General features: G+C 37.9%; 1 protein-coding gene across 1 annotated transcript in view; it reads right to left on the bottom strand.

Annotated features, from left to right (window-relative positions):
* Window positions 1-1,041: 1,041 nt before the first annotated feature.
* LOC136864823 (actin maturation protease) overlaps window positions 1,042-23,617 on the bottom strand; it is a 61,416-nt gene continuing 38,840 nt past the window's right edge. The window contains exon 4 of the mRNA XM_067142268.2: window positions 1,042-1,857. Within this exon, the coding sequence (XP_066998369.2) occupies window positions 1,533-1,857 (325 nt within the window). The 3' untranslated portion in view covers window positions 1,042-1,532. The remainder of the gene's footprint in view (window positions 1,858-23,617) is intronic.

Raw genomic sequence — 23,617 nt, forward strand, 5'->3', positions numbered from 1 at the left:
GAAATAATTATTACCTCATTCAAAAATATGATTCCTCCATAGACTCAAAATTAACAGTAGTGACTTGAAATTGAAAAATTTCAGCACTAATTGTTATACTTGTAATTGATATTTACAACACATTTGAGTGTTTATGAATTTGTCCTAAAATATGTTGAAAACTCAATATGAAGTACGGTACTACATTATTGTGGGTTCCATTGCCACCTGGTTCACTGAACAGCAGCTGAAAAATCTCAGAAATATGTGCAGGTAATATTAGTACAGCAGAAATATTATACAGTAAACTAGGGGGTGATAGTATGTGTTTCATAGTCTTTTAACTATAAATAGTCTCAAGGGATCCAGAGCAACCATATTTTTGCTCTGAAGAAGCCTTTCTAATATGCTCAAATGTGTATTTACACAGTAGCATGTAAGTGCCCTTCAACACCAGGATTTTGATCTTGTAAACTTGAGGATAGGAGGCAGCAAGAATTTGAGTAGTTGCCCCATTCAGCTGGCTGATTATACTATTTTCTTCTCCTGCCTGCCTTTTCCTTAATCAATCTCTTGTTCTTTGTGGTACTTGAGAAAGAAATTTAACCTGAAAATCACAATTCTAATACAATTCATGATAAATGCTCTTAGTATGTAAGTTCAGGAATTTCTATCTTTTTCACATACAGCTTACTGTCATATCCAACCCCTGGACATTGGCAGCCATATTATTCCTTCTTCTAGCTAAGCCTCATCAGGCAACATGGCCCGTTTACATGAGGTTGGGTAGTCAGTTCCTTCCCACAGCACCACCTGCCAAGAGTATGTAACCAGCCTTCGAAGTACTCACCACTTCCACTGTTGCTCATCTATTGAGATTTCAAGGGATCCAAGATTTTGACATGGCTAAGCCATCAGCATATCTTATCCAGGCCTTAGATTATTTCAATGACTGTAGCCTGATGTACTGCTGAGCACAATAACAGTTCCAGTAATTCTTCTTCTTTAAGACCATGTTCTAACTCAAAAATTACAAAAGAACACACAATAAATTACCAAGCTCACTTATTGGCAGTTGCAAAATTCTCAGCAGAAGTAACTCCAAGAATTCTTGTTAGGATGTACATTTTTCACAAACTCGACCAAGAATATATAAAAAGATATCAGGTTATCATATGATTGCACATTTCAAACTTTGGAAGACTACACTGAGATGTTATATGTAATACCTTCACACTTTTCTCTTACAGACTACCATAAGTCACACTAACAACCCAGGCTCCACTCTGAGAGTAATTATTGCTGTCACATCATAGCTAAGTGTTACATACTTACTTCAGCAATTATGATGTAACAGCAATATTTATATTACACACCAAACTGTATCTTTCAAAGAAAGGAAATTGCAATATACAATCAAGAAGAAGCTACTCAGCCCTCCGCTTACAAAAAGCATCCATCAGACCAGAAGCACAATGAAACAGTCAAGTTCAAATTTTCTCCCACAACAGGACAGCAGCCTGGAAATTGAGGAAGCTGTTTAAGACTTTCCCTCACAATGTTTGTGGCACTGGCTGGTCAAGTCCTAGTTCATGAAGTAGGATTGCTCGGCCCTGTAAACCTGCAGCAACTCCTCCTGGTGGAAGAACGTATGTACGTCCATCGACAGCACGTCCAGGGTCCAGCTCCATCAGGTTCTCATTGCTCCTCTGAAGTTCATCGTATGGCCATAGAGCGAGGTGTCGACTCTTACCCTGCCTGGCTACTAAGTGAGGCATCTGCTCAGGTAGCGCTGAAGACACAACTCCTGATACTACAGCCCAATGGGCTTTGTGGCCCTGACGGCAACATGGAGCATGATTGGCATCGGCATCATAACTGATTGTTAAGTAAAGGAAAAGACTGACAATTAAATATTTCCAGTATTCTCTTATGTAGATACACATGCATATATAGAATTATTTTCCTCTCCTCTCTAAAAATCAGCCTTGGTCTTGTAGTTGTATAAAAGTGTATGGAACTCCTTGCAGTTATGGGAGTGATTGTGTTTTAGTTTCTGGTATACTCTAGTGAAATTCTTCAATGTTGTAAGAAAATTTGCATTTAATAAAAAAGAGAAAAAGGGAAAATATGTAGTAATAAATTAATTATATTTTTTAATCTTTCTATTTTTTAATTAAATGTTATTATCTAAATGGTAAATATAAACTAAAGAGTTTTGTCTGTACATTGCTCAGAATTTGAAAAGAATGGTATTTCTGTATTGGTCATGTCCATAGTAACAAGCAAATGCACTTTTTACTTTTCCGTAATTTCTGTCTGTCTGTATGTACACGCATCACGAGAAAACGGCTGAAGAAAATTTAATGAAAATCGGTATATGTCAGGGGATGAGTCACTACATTCCAGGCTATAAATCATTTTACTCATACTGAGTGAAATGGTAGTTTAGGGGAAGGCCTAACATTGAATTCTCAAATATTTATATTATTAGTGGTCCTATCGATAAATACTACATAACTAAAGTTATATAAAATTAAATTTCCGATCATTTATGTCATACATTATTACTGTACCGGCTTTGATAATACAGATATTCATGAATTTGTATTTTTGTTGCCAAGTCTATATCAACGCCGAGCCATGAGTCGGAAAAAAACTAAATATGAAGGCCTACAATATTGAAAGCGCATAACATTGGTCAACAATAATATTACATTGACCATTCTTTGTGGTGATGTTCGTCACTTATGCTGCCGCTCAACTCCGATAGATGGGATTACTGCTGCGTACCGAGTATAAAAGCCTGATGGAATATTGACGGGAAATATCTGGGGAGTTAGAAAACTTTCTTCTTTAGCATGCCATTTCTCTGGTTCATACATTTTCTGATACCGTACTGCTGGTATGTATCTCACTGGTTCATCATAGTATTCCAGCTATTCGATCCCTACTCTGATGCGCTGTTTTGAATGAGCAGTATGCACTCTTAAGGCAGAGGCTCACTTAGTAGTAGTAGTAGTAGTAGTAGTAGTATGACCTGGTCTAGAATTACAGTTTAGGCATATTCCAAATTAAAGCACCACAATTCACTAAATAACTCGAAATTCAACCCTTAAGAGAGCTGTTATTAAAAAGAGCTTCTTCCTCTTCACTTGTATTAAATTCTACATTCATTTTATTCAAAATTAGCAGTGAAGAGAGGCAATTTTTTCCTCCAAGTCAGATAGCTATTTCCGCCGCCAGTGTAGTGAACTGTGATCTTCTGACTCATCGGGTACTCCTAGGAAATAGATTAATAAAAGGGCATAATTTTTGTCCTGGGACTCTCCACTATTCAACACACACACCCCCCTCCGAAAAAAGACTAAGAGTGTTCACGGATCACAGCTGTCTGCGGCTGGTCATTCCAACTCTGGAACTTTGGACTGTTAGATTGGCAGTGTAGTACTGTAAAAAGTTTCAAACAAATTTATTAAAAACCACCAATCCAATATTTTACAATCTTTAAGTTCAAGATACAAATATTACATAGATGTTAAAATGGGACATGTTCCGCTTAAGCTTTGTGAGCATCTTCAGCCACACTTAATCTAAAGCTAAGTCAGGGCCCTGAACAGGGTTCCTCATTAAAGTATAATACATGCTTTAATACAAGATAAAACAGTCATAAAAATCTAGTCTGTGGAGAAAACAATGCTTAAATGTAACTAAAATTCAACAATAAATTTGTCATCTATATATATACAAAGCAAGATGTCCTGACTGACTGATAATCAATGCACAGCAAAACCTACAGGAGATAATTGCAAGAAAATTTGAGAATATGTTCCTACCATAGTGTAGGTGTGCACTAAGAAAGGATTTTTAAAAATTCCTATTTTAAAGGGGTGAAAAGGGGTGAAAAGGGGTGAAATGTAATTTTACATTTTGTGTTCAATATCTCTGTTTTTGTGAAAAAATTGTACATACTGTACCATTCTGTTAATTATGAGAATGGATATTTAACGCTGATATCATATTGCGCAGCAGGACGCTAACTGCAAAGGCGTGATGCTATACTGAAGGAGATTCCCGAGGCAAGGCGTGGTCATGTGTGGCGGAGAAGGAATATATGAGGAAGAAAGAAAGAGAGATGGGATTCTGTCTGGGGGAGAGACCTGCCATCTTAACAGAGATTTTCAACGGGAGCAGACAGGCTCACCACATTACGGAAATTGAGTCGAAATTCCTATATTTGAAGGTTTCCCAGGAAAATAAAAGGATGGAAATCATTGCCAGAATTTTATGAAGCCATAGGTACATCAAAGTCTATTAATATATAATCGAATAAATAACTACGTGGGAGACCGACTACCATGAGAAAATATTTTGAGGCCACATGCCAATCTCAAGTTGTCTCCCGGGACTTCCCAGGGCGTCGCGTGGGTTCCTGCATTCTATAAGAGCTGAGAAAGGTGGAAGGAGGTATTCAGTCCATGATAAGATCGCTGTCCGTGCGCGTCGCGTCTTTGCTGATATTTGCGCCAGAAACCTTTGTCTAAGACAAAGCCTGTGACTAATAAGTGTTGTGGCGATAACTTGATTCAGTAGATTCGAGATTTATAAACTTCCCGGTAGCAATTTAAGTGAATGACAATATGTAGACGTTTGCAGTGAGACCACGAGTGTTTAATTATTTGACGCAAAGAGTGCTGCATGTGTAAACTTTCATTATAAGGCGATGAGAGGGAAGTGGCAACGAGCGAAAGAAGTACCAATAACAATAAGCTAGGATAGTTGGCATTATTCCGGTCAGACGTAGAAGACTAGATTAGTGGAGTAGGAATAGTAAAGTCAGTTTCAAGATTACAGATATCCAATACTGATTCCCATGTCAAAAGGGAATAAATAGATCGGGAGGTGGTGTGCTGTAAATAAACTAGATATTTCATTTTAGTGAGGAGCGGTGAGGTGTGCAGGAGACGGGTGTTATGAACTACCGTCCACTACCCCAAGAAGACGACCAACGGGCCACCCAGACGGAAGGAGACATCATGAACGTGATACACTGGAAGACTGGACCTAAGGGATCAATCCGGGACAACGCTGCCACCATGACTGCTTAAGCAATCGCAGTCAGCCCGGACGGAGAGGAAGAGGAATCCAAGATGATGGATAAGTGAAGCATAATTAATATATATGTGCAGGGTCGGGGGGTTGTTATGCAGAAATATGGTGATTAATTTGTAAATATAGTAGGGGATATGATTATGGCCCATTAGGCCATTTATTGAGGTATTTTCTTTATATATTCTAGGGTAAGACATATACATTTTATTTTATTTTATAGAAAGCAAGGATTAAGGTAGCTTATGTGATAGTGTTGCTGTGTACATAGTCGTAGGGAAGCTTAATTATGAGCTTAGATCAATGTTTCTTAGTGCCTGGCAACAGACGATATCTGCTTGTAATTATGGGTTATTTATGATTGTGTACCATTTCTCTATATTGGGAAGGGAATCTGTCTGCATAATGTAGAGCATGCATGCTGCCTGGATTAAATTGTTTACTTCATGTTTGTATTGAGTTTGATCAACTGTGAGTGTAATGAAACTACACCGTAGGCTATGTCACGAATATTTGCGACCCCTCATACTCTGCCAAGTAAGGTGCTGAACCCTAGACTTGAGGGTTAGCAGGAACTCGTCGCATGGGTTGACGGCGAGGTTGGTGTGAATAACGGAGTGTAATCCTTCATATGTTATAATCAAGACCCAGGGCAGTCTGTCACGGGTGTTGGACAGTTAAAAAATTGTATGTGATTCCTCACTCATTTATATGGCTATTTTCGTCATGTGTAGAAGAGGGTAGAAGCCGTGGCGAAGGGCTCTGCCTGCTTGGAAACTAGGCTATGTTATTTTCTTTCTTTTGTGGTGAGGGTGTGTTTCACGGACGAGTCTTGGAGGTCATTCCCCCAGCCTGCACGGCAGGGAGGCTCACTGCCATTTTTTTAAAAGAGACAGTGGTGTGAGGAATTCTTTCTTGCAGGCGGGACAAGCATGCGACGGCGGTTTCATTCTTTCTTTCTTTCTTTCTTTATTAATTTTTTGTTTGTTTGTTAATTGAGGTGTCTTAGGTAAGAACTGGGCACTAAGGAAACTAGCTTAATCAGTACATTTTGTAAATATAACGTTTGTTTAATGGACCTAGGTTCGCATCCATAAAATATATTTTATGCGAGAATGGAAAAGATATGCCTGTAGTCGTAGAATCCAACTTGCTATTTTTGTTGTGTGCATTTCCCAAATATGTGTGGGGACCTTTTAGTGGCTTTATTTCTGCAGGACAATTTCTCACCCTGGCATCATATACTTTATTTGTAGGTACAGCGATGCTGTTCCGTGTAAGGACACATTTTGTTTCTTTGGTTCACTCATCGTCTCCCGCACGACATCAACCAGCTATTGTATATTTTTTTTAATGTTTATCTTTGGATTTATAGATGTGAGCCTTTGGGGCATTCATTTTAGTGCTATTAGTGCAATCAATTGTAAAAAAAGGAAAAAAGAATATTGGTTTAAGAATACACAACTCAGGCTCAAAATGTTAGTAAATGCATTTGTGTTCCTCATTTCGTAAGCATACGCATAGAACAATTTTTTTAAATCTCCTTACTCTCGTCACAAGAACCCAGTAAACGACCTTTCCTGCCAACTGCAGTTGAGCTGGCGCATTAATCAAATAACAGGTAAGAAGGTAAGATCGATTATGCAATGTTGTTTATGATGTAGATCATCATGATGTACATCATCTGATGGCCAAGCAGGCATCAATTTTTGATGGTGAGACAATGTCTCTCATAGTGCATTGGCACTGCCGGTGGCTGCAATTAGCCTACGCAGTGGCCTCCATGGTGTGCACTATCCAGCGTCTTGGTAGGTGTGCTAGGTACCAACTGATGAGCCCAGCCTAGCACACGGGGGCGAAACGCTGGCAGCCAGGAATGAGTTAGCTGGAAAATTTATAATGTCCAATAACGGACCATTTATATTGGTATTATTAATGTTGTTTATGCCCTATAGGGTATAATATATGTTCATTCAATGCCCCAAATCATCTCAATAGTACAGCAAAAATCTTGCATTTCTTGAAAAGTCAACGGAAATATATCTATTTTCAAGATTTTCCAGATGAAATACTTCCCTTGCGTGCGTGAATCTTTGGCTTTTGCCAATCAAAAATCGCCGCGGCACTTTCCAACAGCTCCAATTCACTCCGATTCCATGTATTTCACGACGGTAATCAACAAAGTCCTTAACGAAAATAAATACAATTAACAGTAGAGGGGCCTATATGTACGAATATTTGTGAGTGAATTAATGAGAAGGCACTTTGCACAGTGATGATAGCACATCGGTTAAGACAACGGCCTGCAGACTGCAAGAATGTAGGTTCGAATCTACCTCTCGGCGGGTTTTTTTAACACAGGAATTTTGTTTTATCAAGGAGAATGATTACCGTTTTATATTTTGTTACTGATTTATGTCCGCTTCTGTGGTGTAGTGGTTAGTGTGATTATCTGCCACCCCCAGAGGACCGGGTTCAATTCCCGGCTCTGCCACAAAATTTGAAAAGTAGTACGAGGGCTGGAACGGGGTCCACTCAGCCTCGGGAGGTCAACTGAGTAGAGGTGGGTTCGATTCCCACCTCAGCCATCCTGGAAGTGGTTTTCCGTGGTTTCCAACTTCTCCTCCAGACAAATGCCGGGATGGTACCTAACTTAAGGCTACGGCTGCTTCCTTGTCTGAAGCTCCAGGACACTGCCCTTGAGGCGGTAGAGGTGGGATTCCCTGCTGAGTCCGAGGTAGAAACCGACCCTGGAGGGTAAACAGATTACAATACAATACTGATTCATGCAGCCGCTTACAGTATAAAGGAATTATTTCATCTGTACAACTGGTAAAACAGGCTAGGCGAAAGCAATATAAGTTCATTATGATCGGCGTGCGCATGCGTCATTAGCAAAGCTGTCCAAGGTTCAAAGATATGTCACTCATATTGACGACTGAGAGACCAGAGGCAACTTGGATATTGTTGACCAGTAATGAATTGAGTGTGATAGAACTCTTGAGCAAGAAGGCTCTGAACCTTGGCACTCCTTGGTAATAACTATTCCTCCTTGAAGAGTACCGACTTTTCATATCAGCAGATTCAACATACTGGTGTTTGATATTTCAAGGAGACAGCTAAATAACAGACTGCAGCGCAAAAACCTATTTTTTCATGCGCACAGCATAATGTCAGTAACTGATCTAAACATCAATGGTGAAGTGTTGCCACATAACATTGTTTCTATTGTAGGTGATGGTGCATGTCTATTTAGATCTCTTTCTTACATTTTATATTCTACTCAGTTACCGGTACGGCATAAAGAAGTTCGTGAAGCTATTGTTTCGTATGTTGTGAACAATTGGGTCGAGTTCTCCATTTCGTACGAAAATCATCTTGGTAATAACTATTCCTCCTCAAAAGAGTACCGGCTTTTCATGTCAGAAGATTCAACGTATGGTGGAACATGTGAGTTGACGGCAGCAGGCAAAATATTTCCATTCCGCTTTGAAGTTTATGTTGATCAAAAGTTATACTGGGCATTTAGTTCTATAGCAAATAATTGTATTTTAACTCTGTGATTTGATTTAATAATGAAAAGTTAATTTTTAACATTGAAATGATTTAAATAACCTCATTTATATCCTTAATATCTCATTATTATTTCATTCCACAAATCGGGCAAATACACTGACTGACAGTGACAATGCAACACCAAGGAGGAGTGGTTCGAAAGGGATGAAAGTTGGGGAAAAAACAGAGACGGCACGGATGAATAATTGATGTTTATTTCAAACCGATATGCAGGTTACACAATGTGCACGGCATAGACTCAGTAGGATGTAGGACCACCGCGAGCGGCGATGCACGCAGAAACACGTCGAGGTACAGAGTCAATAAGAGTGCGGATGGTGTCCTGAGGGATGGTTCTCCATTCTCTGTCAACCATTTGCCACAGTTGGACGTCCGTACAAGGCTGGGGCAGAGTTTGCAAACGGCGTCCAATGAGATCCCACACGTGTTCGATTGGTGAGCGATCCAGAGAGTACGCTGGCCACGGAAGCATCTGTACACCTCGTAGAGCCTGTTGGGAGATGCGAGCAGTGTGTGGGCGGGCATTATCCTGCTGAAACAGAGCATTGGGCAGCCCCTGAAGGTACGGGAGTGCCACCGGCTGCAGCACATGCTGCACGTAGCGGTGGGCACTTAACGTGCCTTGAATACGCACTAGAGGTGACGTGGAATCATACGCAATAGCGCCCCAAACCATGATGCCACGCTGTCTAGCGGTAGGGCGCTCCACAGTTACTGCCGGATTTGACCTTTCTCCACGCCGACGCCACACTCGTCTGCGGTGACTATCACTGACAGAACAGAAGCGTGACTCATCGGAGAACACGACGTTCCGCCATTCCCTCATCCAAGTCGCTCTAGCCCGGCACCATGCCAGGCGTGCACGCCTATGCTGTGGAGTCAATGGTAGTCTTCTGAGCGGACGCCGGGAGTGCAGGCCTCCTTCAACCAATCGACGGGAAATTGTTCTGGTCAATATTGGAACAGCCAGGGTGTCTTGCACATGCTGAAGAATGGCGGTTGACGTGGCGTGCGGGGCTGCCACCGCTTGGCGGCGGATGCGCCGATCCTCGCGTGCTAACGTCACTCGGGCTGCGCCTGGACCCCTCGCACGTGCCACATGTCCCTGCGCCAACCATCTTTGCCACAGGCGCTGCACCGTGGACACATCCCTATGGGTATCGGCTGCGATTTGACGAAGCGACCAACCTGCCCTTCTCAGCCCGATCATCATACCCCTCGTAAAGTCGTCTGTCTGCTGGAAATGCCTCCGTTGACGGCGGCCTGGCATTCTTAGCTATACACGTGTCCTGTGGCACACGACAACACGTTCTACAATGACTGTCAGCTGAGAAATCACGGTACGAAGTGGGCCATTCGCCAACGCCGTGTCCCATTTATCGTTCGCTACGTGCGCAGCACAGCGGCGCATTTCACATCATGAGCATACCTCAGTGACGTCAGTCTACCCTGCAATTGGCATAAAGTTCTGACCACTCCTTCTTGGTGTTGCATTTGCTCTGTCAGTCAGTGTAAATTATTACAAAAGAAGTAATGTAAAACATTAACATATTTACATTTCGGGATCACAGGGAATTTTAAATTTCATTTAACAGGGAACTCGGAATACACGTGAAACTTTTCAATTCCGGTCGAAGCCAGGACGGGAAAACACATCATTTACGTTCACGTCTTTCATTTCTTACGAAAGTCGATGAACGCGTAAGGTTGGTTTGGTGGCCTTAAAAAAAAATGGGAAATAAAAAATATAATGGGACATAACTATGACGCGAGCGAAGCCGCGGGCAAAGCGCTAGTAGTATTATATGTACATGGAATGAATACTAATGTTTGTCTAAGAAAGTACAAGTTGGTTATTTGTAGAACGAGACATAGTCATAATGATCTGACATACAATTGGATCAAATAATTTGTTAATGAAGCATGCCTTTGCTGGCAAGATGTAGTGTTTACAGTGCACTATGTCTTCTGGTATGGGCTATATCAAATTTGTTACTTTCATTGACCTGTCTCAGTCTCATCCTTGGCTTTGACAATATGAAAGTGACTGAGGTATGAGTGATGCTAGTAATACAATTCCTTATGCAGCCAGTCCCTGTTATGAATGGTGTGAAAATATTGTTCACAGGGTCGGTTGGTGCTGCATTTCAGTGGGTTTGGCAGACCGATGTGTAATAGCAATGGCTGGTTCAGTGAGGAAAGCAACGGGAAACTACCTCACTCCTCATTTCCCTAGTACGCCTCGGCTGTTTGACAGCTGTTGGCGGAGCTGCAGAGGATCAAACCAGCCTTCGGGCTGAATACCCAACATACACATACATACATTAATGAAGCGTGGATTAATTAAAATATTGAAAAATAAATCTTCGAATGTTGTTGAATGAGAATCAGGTAGATAGAATTACAGTAGAGTTGTTGACTCCAAGTGGTTGCGTGATAACATCAAAAGGCGCTTGAAGAATAATCTTTGTAATAGATTGTAGGTGTGAACTGTCTAACGTATATTCAACAAATAGGGTGTTCAAAAAAGCCTTAGATGTGGGAGAATTCACAATGTGGCGCGTGTTGAAAACTGAAATGTGTAGGAAAAATATATGTAAGTTTTGGAACACAGAGAACATTCTATTAGTGAGTGGAGACTCCTAACATGTAACTAAACTAGTGTAGTACTGTTCGTTAAAAGTGAGAAAATGTGTGGTTTTTCATTTGATCGAGTATTTCATGTGAAATCATTGCTTTTACTCGCGCCATTCCTACTGACGTCATTGTAATGACCTATGTTCATTTCAGTTGGGAAAACCACTAAGGCAGTTTAACTGAGGATGTAAAAAGGCAGGTGGAGAGCGAGTGTCTGCCATTATATTGAAAACTCCCCAACCTGATTGTGACTCGGGCCTACCATTGCAATGAAAATTCCCTAACGCAGTCTTCTTATGAGAAAATACGTTTGGTGATTTCTCCATCGCGTTTCCAGGGTAACGTTAAGAGCTATGCAATAAAAATACAGTCTTGCTCACAACGTATCCTCTACCTAACCTACAATTCTGTATACAATGTAGAATTCCATAGCGAAGCACAGGTACATCAGCTAGTTTCTTACATAAATTATAAAATTTACATCATATAATGATGGTGCTAACTGGTGAAATTTAACTGAATATACTTTTTTTTTTCTTTTTGGAGGAGGGTATGCTGTTTCAAACATTGTGAAAACTTCTCAACTACTACTCACTCACATTGCCTCTTTGAAATGCAGAGGTAGAAAAGGTTTCTTCTGTGAAGGGTAAGATCACAACAAAACAAAAAAAAAGTATAAAACTAAAAATGTTGATTGTCTACTCAAAGTGAAGTTGCTTCATGAATAAAATGTACCTGGCTTGCTTGTTATTTAAAGAGGCCTAATGCCTAGGTTATTGGCCCTAAAAAGTATCTATTTGTTCTTTGATCTGCCCAATTACTGAAGATGATGATTATTATATTTAACAGATTTTGTGTATACCTTTACCAGATATTGTAACAGGAGGTGAATTAAAGCTGAGAACTGATAATATGGATGCAGAAATTTTCTCCTAGAACTAGTGTGTTTATTGCAGAAACAGGATAGACTTTATAGGAGGGGGAGTATTAATTCTGGTGAAAGAAGAATCTGTAAGCTATGAAAACATAATAGATAAGAAACATGACATTCCAGGTGTTAGGCTCATCTCTGAAGATAATAGGCAACTTGATAGTTTTTAGGGTGTATAGATCTAGAAGGCATAACGCTGATGCAGAATTATTTGACAAGATAATCAACTATGTGGAGAACAACATAGAAAAGAACGTGATTGTATGGAGTAATCTCAATTTACCAAACTAGGAAGATAATACGAATGACAAAAAGCATCACCAACAAATGGTAAAGTTAATCTGGGAAGGACAACTGAATCAGAAAGTGAGGGATCCAACAAGAGGGAAGAATATTCTAAACATGGCATGATAAAACAAGATGAGCTCTAAAACAGAAGTAGTAGATGGTGTAGGTGACCACAAAGGGTTTTTAATTGTAGTTAAAAATGTGTAAAACTAGGATTATTAAGTCACATCATATGTTTTAAACAGGCATGAGGGAGTTTTAAATATTAATTATGATCGGGGTAAAATAGTAAAAAAGAAATGGGATTGGTTTAAAGCAATTGCTGAGGAATGTGAAAACAGATATGTACACTCAACCACACAAAATTTGACCTATAGCTAAAATCAAAGAATCCACCACATTAGTCACCTACTCGTCACAGAATAACCTGTGCAGTACTGGCCATGACATGGAACCATAATACTGCCTGGCTTTAGACATCACTGAGATCCGATTCTGAGACCAAGGCATAACGCATAAACAACATATAGCGCAAGAAATAGTTTTTAACGTTCCAATAAACCTGTTTAACATCATCGCTAAGTGGAGGTTAAGCGACCTGTTCCGACAGTGGGATGTAGCATCAATCAATCAATCAATCAATCAATCAATCAATCAATCAATCAATCAATCAATCAACATTTACGACGGTCACCCAAGTGGCAGATTCCCCATCAATTGTTTACCTAGCTTTTTATCAAACATTTTCAAAGAACTTGGAAATTTATCGAACATTTCCCTTGATAATTCATTCCAATCCCCTCCTCATCCTACAAATGAATATTTGTCCAAATTTGTCCTCTTGAATTCCAATTCTCTCTTCAAGTTATGATCTTTCCTACTTTTAAAAGCTCCACTCAAGCTTATTTGTCTACTTATGTCATTCCACGCCAACTCCCCACTGACAGCTCGAAACATACCACACATGATACAGATGTTCATTCCCATAGGGAACTTGAAATATTTGTCCTGAATGAGTAAATTTATAATACCAATATAGTTGGTCCGTTATTGGACTTATAAATTTTCCAGCAAACTCATTCCTGGTTGCCAGCGTTTTGCCCCATTGTGCTAAGGTGGGCTCATCAGTTGGTAAATAGCACACCTACCAATAACTGATCAACTGTATTGGTATAACATACCACACAGTTGAGCATCTCTTCTTCTTACTCCAAAGTCTTCCTAGCCCAAACTTTGCAACATTTTCGTAACACTACTCCTTTTTTTTCTTCACTTAAAACCTTCTTTTAAGAATAATCCACCTTTTCAATACAATGTAGTTTTTATTTACATAAAAATTTTTACATTATTAATGGCTTCACAGGACATGTTCCGCCCACATTTTGGGCATCATTAGCCATGGTTTCTATACTCAATGATCAAAATATCCAGGATTCTGGGTATTTGCATCCTGATAAAATCTTTAAAACTAACATGCTAACTAGGGTGTTATTTAAGAAAACATGTTTTCGTATAGACATATGATTTAAGTTGATATCTGGCTATTTTTTTATTATTCCGGCTGGTGAAATAGCAAAACAATGATAATAAGTACAATTATTCTGTTAAAAATAAGCATTAATTAAAACCAAATTGCTATGTTTATATCTTATTAAAAGACATTAGCTGGTTTGATTATGCAGTCTTTACTGTCCAAATGGTGTACTATTCCATGATTGATCAAAATACGTAATCTACTAAGTTAATTATTTTAACAAGAAATGATAGTTGGTGTAGTGAAGACATCCATTGGCATTAGCGATAGAGGAAATATCCCTAGATCATAATATCCTTCTCAATTTCTCCAAATCCACTAGAAGACGGCAAACTTTGATTGGAAACTGGACATGAACGAGCTAGTCTGGATTTCTTTGCGACCTGCCCTGGGCGCAGGAATGGCACAAAGAAAAATTGGCGCTCCACCGTTAAGCTAAAAAGAGAGAAAAGAAAGATGGATAAAGCCAAAGAAAAAGTTATGCCTCAACGTGGAACCAAGAGAAAAGAAGGGTGACCAAAGAACAAAGAAAAATTTGCATTCCATCGTGGGACTCAAAAGAGAGAAAAGAGGATGGCTAGAGAAGAAAGAAAAGTTTATGCCCAACATTTGAGCTAAAGAGAGAAAAGAAGGGTGACCAAAAAAATTATGTATCAATGAGAGACTTGAAAAGAAGGGAAGCCAAAGAGACAAAGCAGAATTGGCAAGACAAAGAAAGTAAGAAAAAGATGATGCAAAGAGACAAACAAAAATTCACTTACAACAAGAAAGCAAGGAAGATAGTAAGAAGAAGAAGGCAAGTGAGAGAAAGCAAGAAAGAAAATGCAAGAGAGAGAGATGACAAACAAGTGGCAAGGAAAACCAAAGGAAAATTTATGCCTAATATGAAAATGGCGAGGAAGATAAAAGAAGACTTGGAAATAAACGTTGGAGTAAGAAAAAGACGAAAAGGATAGAACCAATGTATAAAAATAAACTGTGAAGCCCTGGATAAGAAAAGTAAGAGAAAGATACAGATATGAGGAGAAAACTTGATTCAGCAATAAAAATAATGGCTGATAGTAAAAAAATATTGCTACAATAATAGTTATAATTGTTATACATTTGCCAGAAATATGCAGATATACAGTTTAGATATTAAGAAATCACAGGATAAAATTTGAGAAAATAATGGTATGAAATTTTAATGACCATGTTCAAATGAAATCACATAATGTAAAATATTTAAGATGAGTGATAAAATGATAAAACTGGGATAAGTAATGTCACTCAGGAAGGTCGATTCCGGACAATCGAGCTACTTATTGAAAATGCATATACAAGCAGATTGTAGTTTGTAAGTTGAAGAATAAGAAATATTTTTCTTAGTATTGAAATAAAGATAGGGATATTAGAGTTTTTATAGAATATTAGAGAAACAAAGTGAATGTCAAGATGTCAACTTTGAGTCATATGAGAGTACAATTTGAAGATGATCAGAAGGAGCAGGAGGAGAAATCACAGAGAACGGAGGAAGTGATAAGAAATAACCAGGAAGAAATAGAGAAATCAAAGGAAGAACAAAGAGGAATGTTGTAAATTCTAAGAGAAAAGATGGGGAAACAACAAGAAATGATGGAGATGAGCAGGAAACACGAAGAAAAACAAGAAAAGATGGAGGAGATGAGCAGGAAACAGAAATAAATAAATAGAAGGCAGAAAGAGAAACAACAAGAAATCATAACGGATGTGAGAGAAGAGCAACAGAAACAAATGGAAGAAATGAGCAGAATTATCCAAGGAGGACAGCAAAAACAAAGAGAAGAGATTAGAAATATGGCAGAAAGCCAGATTGAAATAATGAAGACAGAAGTTGGAAAAATCGGGTCAGCAATAGTTAAAATCAAGAATGTTATAATAAATTTGAGAGGTGAAATGTTCGAGATAATGGAAAATAAAAATAGAGAAATACATGAAGAAGTTAGTAGACTTAGGGAAGAGTTATCAGAGAATAGAAATTGTCTCCAAAACTTAAAAGACGACAAAATTAAGAAGTTAGCTGAAAACAAAGAAACTATGAACATTGACTCACAAGGAAAATGGGAGCAATGTCCAGTGAAAATAAATAAGATGAATTAGGAAATTGGCATGACGAACAAAACCATAGAAGTAAATTTTATAGTAGCCAGAGATCAGATCAGAGATAAGTTAGATATCACGAAGGAAGATACAGAACGGAATAAAGTAGAGGCTAATGATAGGATAAATAGAACAGAAGAAGGGATTAGCCAAACCCAGAAAGAGATACAAGAAATACGAAACGAAACACAAATGACTAAATCGGTGATGTAGCTATAATGAAAGGTAAAGGGCAATGGAACTGCAAATAAATGAAAGAGAAACAACACCTACAAGGACAGCCCAAACTAACCAGAGTAATGGCGAAGTAATAATAGGAGATAGTAACGGAAACCCATCTACAGTATAATTAATATTATTAAAACTTACGATGACAGACCAAAACATTTTATAATTCTGCGAGTATATCTCCAAAGAGATTTCTAAGAGAGATGGAAGATTATTTCAAGGAGAATAAAATTCCCGAGGACAGAAAGTTAAAAGTAGTGGAAAAATATTAGATTCAAACACGAATCTATGGTTTCAGGCATCCAAATATAGTTTCCATGAATACAATGATTTTAAACAGCATTTTAAAGAATATTTTGGAACTCGGAAGTGCAACAAAATTTGAGACTACCATTGTATTCTAGAAGATATGCATCCAATGGACAAACCAGATTCAGTGACTATTTTGCGTATCAGCTTCATTGTTTCCAAGATTTGGATACAGCTCCTAGTGAGTTAGAAGCAATTAAGACCATCCCAGAAGCAATTTCCACCTGATGTGCACAGGTTACTGGTAGCTGCAAACGTAGAAAGGGCAACTGAAATATAAAATATCCTAAGACAACTGGATATGACCACTGTACGTCATACAGAGTGGTGCAAAATACAAATAATGAAGAAGCAATAAATACTTTAACTCAGGAGAACTTGGATACAAACATACCAAATGAACAGAGAGGAAATGAAAGAAGATATGAAAGAAGAGAGTGGACTGAACAAGAAGAAAGAAGGGGAAATTAAGATAGGTGTAAATGTAGAAGCAGTACTTATGGTTGTGAAAGGTACAATGGAAATAATAGATTTATATCATATAATCGAACTAGAAATCAATTTGAGGTAATGGGGATAGATACAATTATAGAAGAAAGGCAAGATATGAATGAACAGAAAATGGAAATGATAAGGATAAAGAATACAGGAATCAAAGATATATTCAGGATTTGAAAGAAGCATCTAGAAATAAAGATAAATGGGAGAGAGCAATTAAGGATCAAGACAAATGGAGATATTGAAGGAGCAGAAAGTCTTGAATTGCAGAGGTACAAAAGGAAAGAACAGGTAGGACAAAGATTAAATCCAACTGCTCGATCTTTTGATTATAGTTTAGAAGCAGATAAGGATAATAAAAAAAACATTGCCAATTTCTGGATAGAAGGAAAAGTAGAAAGTGTTAAGAGGTGAAGAAGATAACAAAATTTCAAGTTGGATTATAGCACAGATCAATTCTTGGGAAATAGAACTGGATGGGTTAGTAGAGGATATAAGAGCATATCCAGGAAAGCATAGATACAATTTACTCATAATAATAGTGAGGATAAATGACATGAGAACACATTGTCTCATACATTCTGGAGCAAGCATTAGTGTAATATCAAGAGAATTATTTTAGGAAATGGATCAAAAGATGAAATTACTGATAATTCCAGTGTCAAGAGTCAAATTTAGAGGAACAATACCAGATAAGTCTGTCGAGTGTAAAATCCAGACATATTTGAAAATCAGTATAGGAAGGATAAATTTTGAACACCCCTTCATTGTCATGAACAAAATAAAATACAATGTTCTACTGGGAATAGACTTGATCATAATAACAGGAATGACAACAGACATGGACAAGCAAGAAATAAGGTTTCCTATTCATGAACACGATATGGATGAGATTCGAGAGAGAACTAAATTAAATGAAGAGGCAGATAATAATAATATGAAAATAGAGGGACAGGAAATAACTAATCAAACTGAGAAATATTCCAGACATGAGGCAGAACAGGAAGAGATGCATGTAATGCAGAAAGAGATATTCAAGAGAATTGAAAGAGTGATGAATGTCGAAGAAAATTAAATTCCAAACATAGGAGAAGCTATCACCAATACCATGGGCACTGGTATTTCATTGTTGGTAAAGTCAAAATTATACGAAATCCTCAAGCAATATTCAGAGATATTCAGAAATAAACCCGGACAGATTCCAAATTTCAAATATAAGCTATTAGTAAAAAATTGGACACCATATAGAGGAAAATTATATGGCATACCAGAAAAACATTTTCAAGAAGTCAAGAAGCTAATAAAAGAAATGTTAGATGATGGTATAGTAATTAAAATGGCTACACCATATTTAAACCCACTCGTAATCGTAAAGAAAAGCAATGGAAATTTAAGAATATGTCTAGATGCAAGGAAGCTGAATGAAAAGTTAATACCAGAATATAACCAAGTTCCAAAAATCAAGGACATCATAAAGAAATTTAAAGACATGAGATACTTCACGAGTATGGATTTTAAGTTTTCCTTTCATCATGTTGTTTTGGAGGAAAAGTTGAGATTATTAACTGGATTTTTGTTTGATAATCAAACATGCACACTGGAGACATCCATTTGGACAAAAAAATAGCTGCGCAGTCTTAATAAGGGTTTTGGATAGAAACCTGACACCTGAAGTAAAGGAATTTTTAACTTATTATGTAGATGATTTGGTTTTGGCAATGGAAACATTTGAGGAACACACTTTGATAAATTGTTAAATCTGTTAGAGAATTTGAAAAATACTGGATTTAAAATAAACCTAGCGAAATCCAAGTTCTGCCAGAAAGAAATTCGTAGGACATGTTACAGTAGGTGAAGGAATATGGCCTAATCCTGTCAAAATAAAGGCAATATGTGATTTCCCACATCCGAACAAGATTAAGCAAGTGGGATAATTCCTTGGAATGACTCAATTTTTCGCAGATCGTTGTGAAGGCTATACAAATATTCCAGCACCATTACAAGATCTGTTGAAGACAAATAATCGATCAAAATGGAACGAAAAACCAGAAAGAGCATTCCAGGAAATGAAAGATTTGATGGTGAAAAGTATAAAATTAGGATATCCGGACTATGAAAAGGAACATACGAATAGGTGCATGCCTATACCAGGAAGAAAAAGGAAATCCTCAGAAATGAATTTATTTGGCCTTTACAAGTAGAAAATTAAGAAACTATGAAGTAAGGTACACCACAACAGAGCTAGTGCTGTTGGCAATCGTTTATGCTTTACAGCAATGGAAAAAGAAGATATATGGATACCCTACTGTAATAAGATCGGATCATAAGGCATTGATATTCAGATTAAAAGCCACAATGACAAGTGAAAGGATAACCAGATGGATGCTATTTATGCAGCAATTCCAGATTAAAATAGAATATTGTAGCGGAAAAAGTAATGTACTGGCAGATGCACTCAGCCGAAATCCAGTAGAAAAATAAGAAATTCAAAATATAGAGTTGATACAGCAGGATGAAGAACTTTTCGTTAAGAAACTTACAGTACAGAGATGAAAAATTATATCAAATTATAAGAGAGAAAAGAATAAAAAACTATTTGTTTTACGTCGCACTGACACAGATAGGTCTTATGGCGATGATGGGGTAGGAAAGGCCTAGAAAGTGGAAGGAGGCGGCCGTGGCCTTAAGGTACAGCCCCTGCATTTGCCTGGTGTGAAAATGGCAAACCACGGAAAACCATCTTCAGGGCTGTCGACAGTGAGGCTCGAACCCACTACCTGCCGTTTACTGGATACTGGCCGCACTTAAGTGACTGCAGCTATCGAGCTCGGTAATATCTTGATTGTGAATAAGGAAATGCTGAAATAGGTCACAGCATATCACTACCCAGAAATAACCCTGATAGACTGTAACTTAGATGGCAACTGTTCAGCAGGTTTTCAAATCCCTCACAGAGCCATAATTATTCCCCGTTGCAAATCAAATAATTTGATAAGTTGATGGCGTGAAGATAATATGGCAAAACTTACTCCTCTTTCTTCGTAGGAAATAACTATCATAGAAAACACCGATTATTCCAATCAACATTATGAAGATACACAATATTTTTTGTTTGATTACCTGGCGCATAAACAAACAAATTGATGGTTTTCATACACAGGAACAGGCTACATACAACTGGTCATGCGAAAAACATGGTTTTTCAAGATTAATGCCGCAAACAGTCAGTGACTGCCCCTGGGATTGATTTATGGTCATAGCAAAAGCAAGCTGCACTGGAAACTGCAGTCGTTTAAATTCAAATGGTATGTCAGTCGGAATCATAGGAATGCGTGGTATCAAAACGTCTTCTCCTTTATACTTCCCGATTAGAATGGTTGCTTCGATCACATTGCTCAGTAACTTTTTCACTGCTAGCCGTGTGCCATTACAAAGACGTGGTAGATTGATATTTCGCAACATTATGACCACGGATCAGACCTTTATTTTAAAAATGTGAGGCGGCAATCCTGGCAAATCCAGCGAGTTCAAAAATTCAGATGGATAGTTCTGATTACAATTTTGTGATTAGGCCTATCAGATGGCATGAGATCCAGGGCAGTTCTGAACAATCAACTGATTGTGTTGATGAAAAAGGTTTGTAATTGTTCTACAATAGACTTCTTCACTGAACTGTTATGAGCACAACGCAGATCAATTTCTTGTATTGAATTGCCCATGAAATAAATTTGCAGAAATTTGTAGTCGCCATCTAACACCGACAACAGTGAACCTGCACTGTGATATATTTGGCCTTGTATCTGTAAATTAAGAAGAACAGGTTTATTATTTTTGTCACAAAAACTATAAAATAAAGTAAACAAAGCAATATGGGGGATAAGTCTGCTTGATATATGTTACCTTGAAAGTTGGCATTAAATTGTCCCGAAGTACATTTGTTGGCCCAAATGAAGTCATTTGAAAGCAGTTGTTATATTTTTGTTTATTTGTAAGGAAATGCATAGAATCTGTTCCTGTTCCTGAAACCAATGAGTACAATGGATCTGGTGGTGAAATCAATGGCACTAATTTCACTTTGCCATTTGCGCAACACAACCCAGCGGCTTCATTTTTGTATTTCAATGCCTTACAATATTGGCAAACTGAGTTCATAGATCTAATAGCAACGCATTGATAGGCACTGTAGTAAATTGAAATATCGTAACTGAAAGCAGCTCGATTCAAACTTGCAAGATTATTAGCTGAACGACGCGCTGCACGGGTTTGTGATATCTGAATCCTTTCAGTTTTATTTCGCTCTTCATGTTGTTGTGCAGTTCTGTTAGACTGAAAATTGCCTTGGCTTGTAGCTTTACGAGTTCTTCGACTGAAGTTGCTCCGCCCGCGTCTTATAGGCGGCATGAGTCTTGAGATGAGTATACTGTGTATGGAAGCACACACAAAATAAATCAATCAACCAAAGAAATCGATGAACTTGTTTGTTGAGAAGCAAAGATTTAAAAACAATCAGGGTAGACAAAGGTCTCCAACTATAACAAAACACGACACTGCATGCGACTGTCTGGAGAGCATATGTTTGGGAGATCCGCACCGGCAGTCGAGGCAGCGGGACAGCCAGCCAGCCGAGTCATGCGCAAAACCAAACCCCAAGGAGACGTTCTTCCCGTCACAAACTGAGAACTAAGCGAGATAAGAACTTGGCGCTTGTTTTAAAAATAACTTCCATATCTAAAGACCATTTGCCTTGCTTTGACCACCCATGCAAATTCAATAGCAAAGAAGTTGGCCAGTGACTGACTTTTTCGTGCCTGCACATAAAAATCTCTGAACATGACTGAAAAGAAACACAAATAGTGCATGTTCTTATCATTTAAATTTAAAAACAAACCTATCTATGTCGAGCTGAAATGTTCCTTTACCAGCAGTGAAAAAATTACAAATAGTGAATACGAAATAGGAGTTATGGCATGATAATTTCTATGCAATGAAGATTTTGCATTTGAGGTAATATTCCATTATTTTAACATTTTCACACTCAATTATTTTGTAAACTGTTTTTTGTTAACGGCTTCAAATGCGGCTTGAAATTTTGTACATAATCCAATATTCACCCATTTTAACCGATAACATTCAGATTTATGGACATTTGGCAAATGTGCTGGATTAGAGGAGGACAGCGCTAAGCATAAATGTGGGAGAAGGAAAGAGAGACGAACAGTTTGAAATGAAAAAGAGAAATGGGACTTTTACATTTTTCCTGGCATTTTTTCCAATTTTTCTCTTCGTAAAAACCTTACCCGGACTTTGAGGAATATTTGAAAAGAAGAATTAGCTCAATTGGTCCAGCCGTTCCAGAGTTTTGGGCTTAGTAACACATTTAGCGATTCATTTTTATTTATATAGATAACATAGCAATTTGGTTTTAATTAATAACTTTTTAACAAAATAATTGTACTTATTATCATTGCTTTGCATATTTCACCAGCTGGAATAATAAAAAAATAGCCAGATATCAACTTAAATCAGGATAAATTTTAATTTTTATCAGGATACAAATACCCAGGATCCTAGATATTTTGATCATTGAGTACAGAGACCATGGCTGATGATGCCCAAAATGTGGACGAAACATGCCCTGTGAAACCATTAATAATGTAAAGTTTTTTATTTAAATAAAAACTATATTGCATTGAGAAGGTGGATTATTCTTACAAAAAAAATTTTAAGTGAAAATATAAGTTGTTCAATACAGACCAAAAATGAGATTTATAACTTGTAAGACCACTCCAGAACAAACCGTGCTGCTTTCCTTTGAATTTTTTTCCAGTTCTCATATCAAGTAATCCTGGTGAGATTCCTACATACTGGAGCCATACTCTAACTGCGGTCTTACCAGAGACGTATATGCCCTCTCCTTTACATCCTTACTACAACCCCTAAATACTCTTATGACCATGTGAAGAGATCTGTAACCTTTCTTGTTAACAACTTCGTCAATATGATTTACCCCAATGAAGACCATTCCGTATATTAACATCTAGGTACTTACAGTGTTCCCTATGAGGTACTATCACCCCATCAATACAAGAATTAAAACTGAGAGGACTTTTCCTCTTGGTGAAACTTACAACTTGACTTTTCATCCCATTTACATTCATACCATTGTCTGCTGTCAATCTTACAACATTGTTTAAGTTCCCTGCAGTCGCTTACAATCCTGCAACTCATTTACTAGGCTGCTCTATACAGTATAACATCATCTGCAAACAGCCTTATCTGTGATTCTAGTTCTTTACTCATATCATTTATATATTTAAGAAAACATAAAGGTTCAATAATATTGCCCTGCAAGGCTCCCCTCCCCCTCTTAATCATTACTCTAATTCTCCGAGTTCTATTTTCTAGAAATG

Source organism: Anabrus simplex, chromosome 1 (genome assembly GCF_040414725.1).
Source record: "Anabrus simplex isolate iqAnaSimp1 chromosome 1, ASM4041472v1, whole genome shotgun sequence".
Lineage (NCBI taxonomy): Eukaryota > Metazoa > Arthropoda > Insecta > Orthoptera > Tettigoniidae > Anabrus > Anabrus simplex.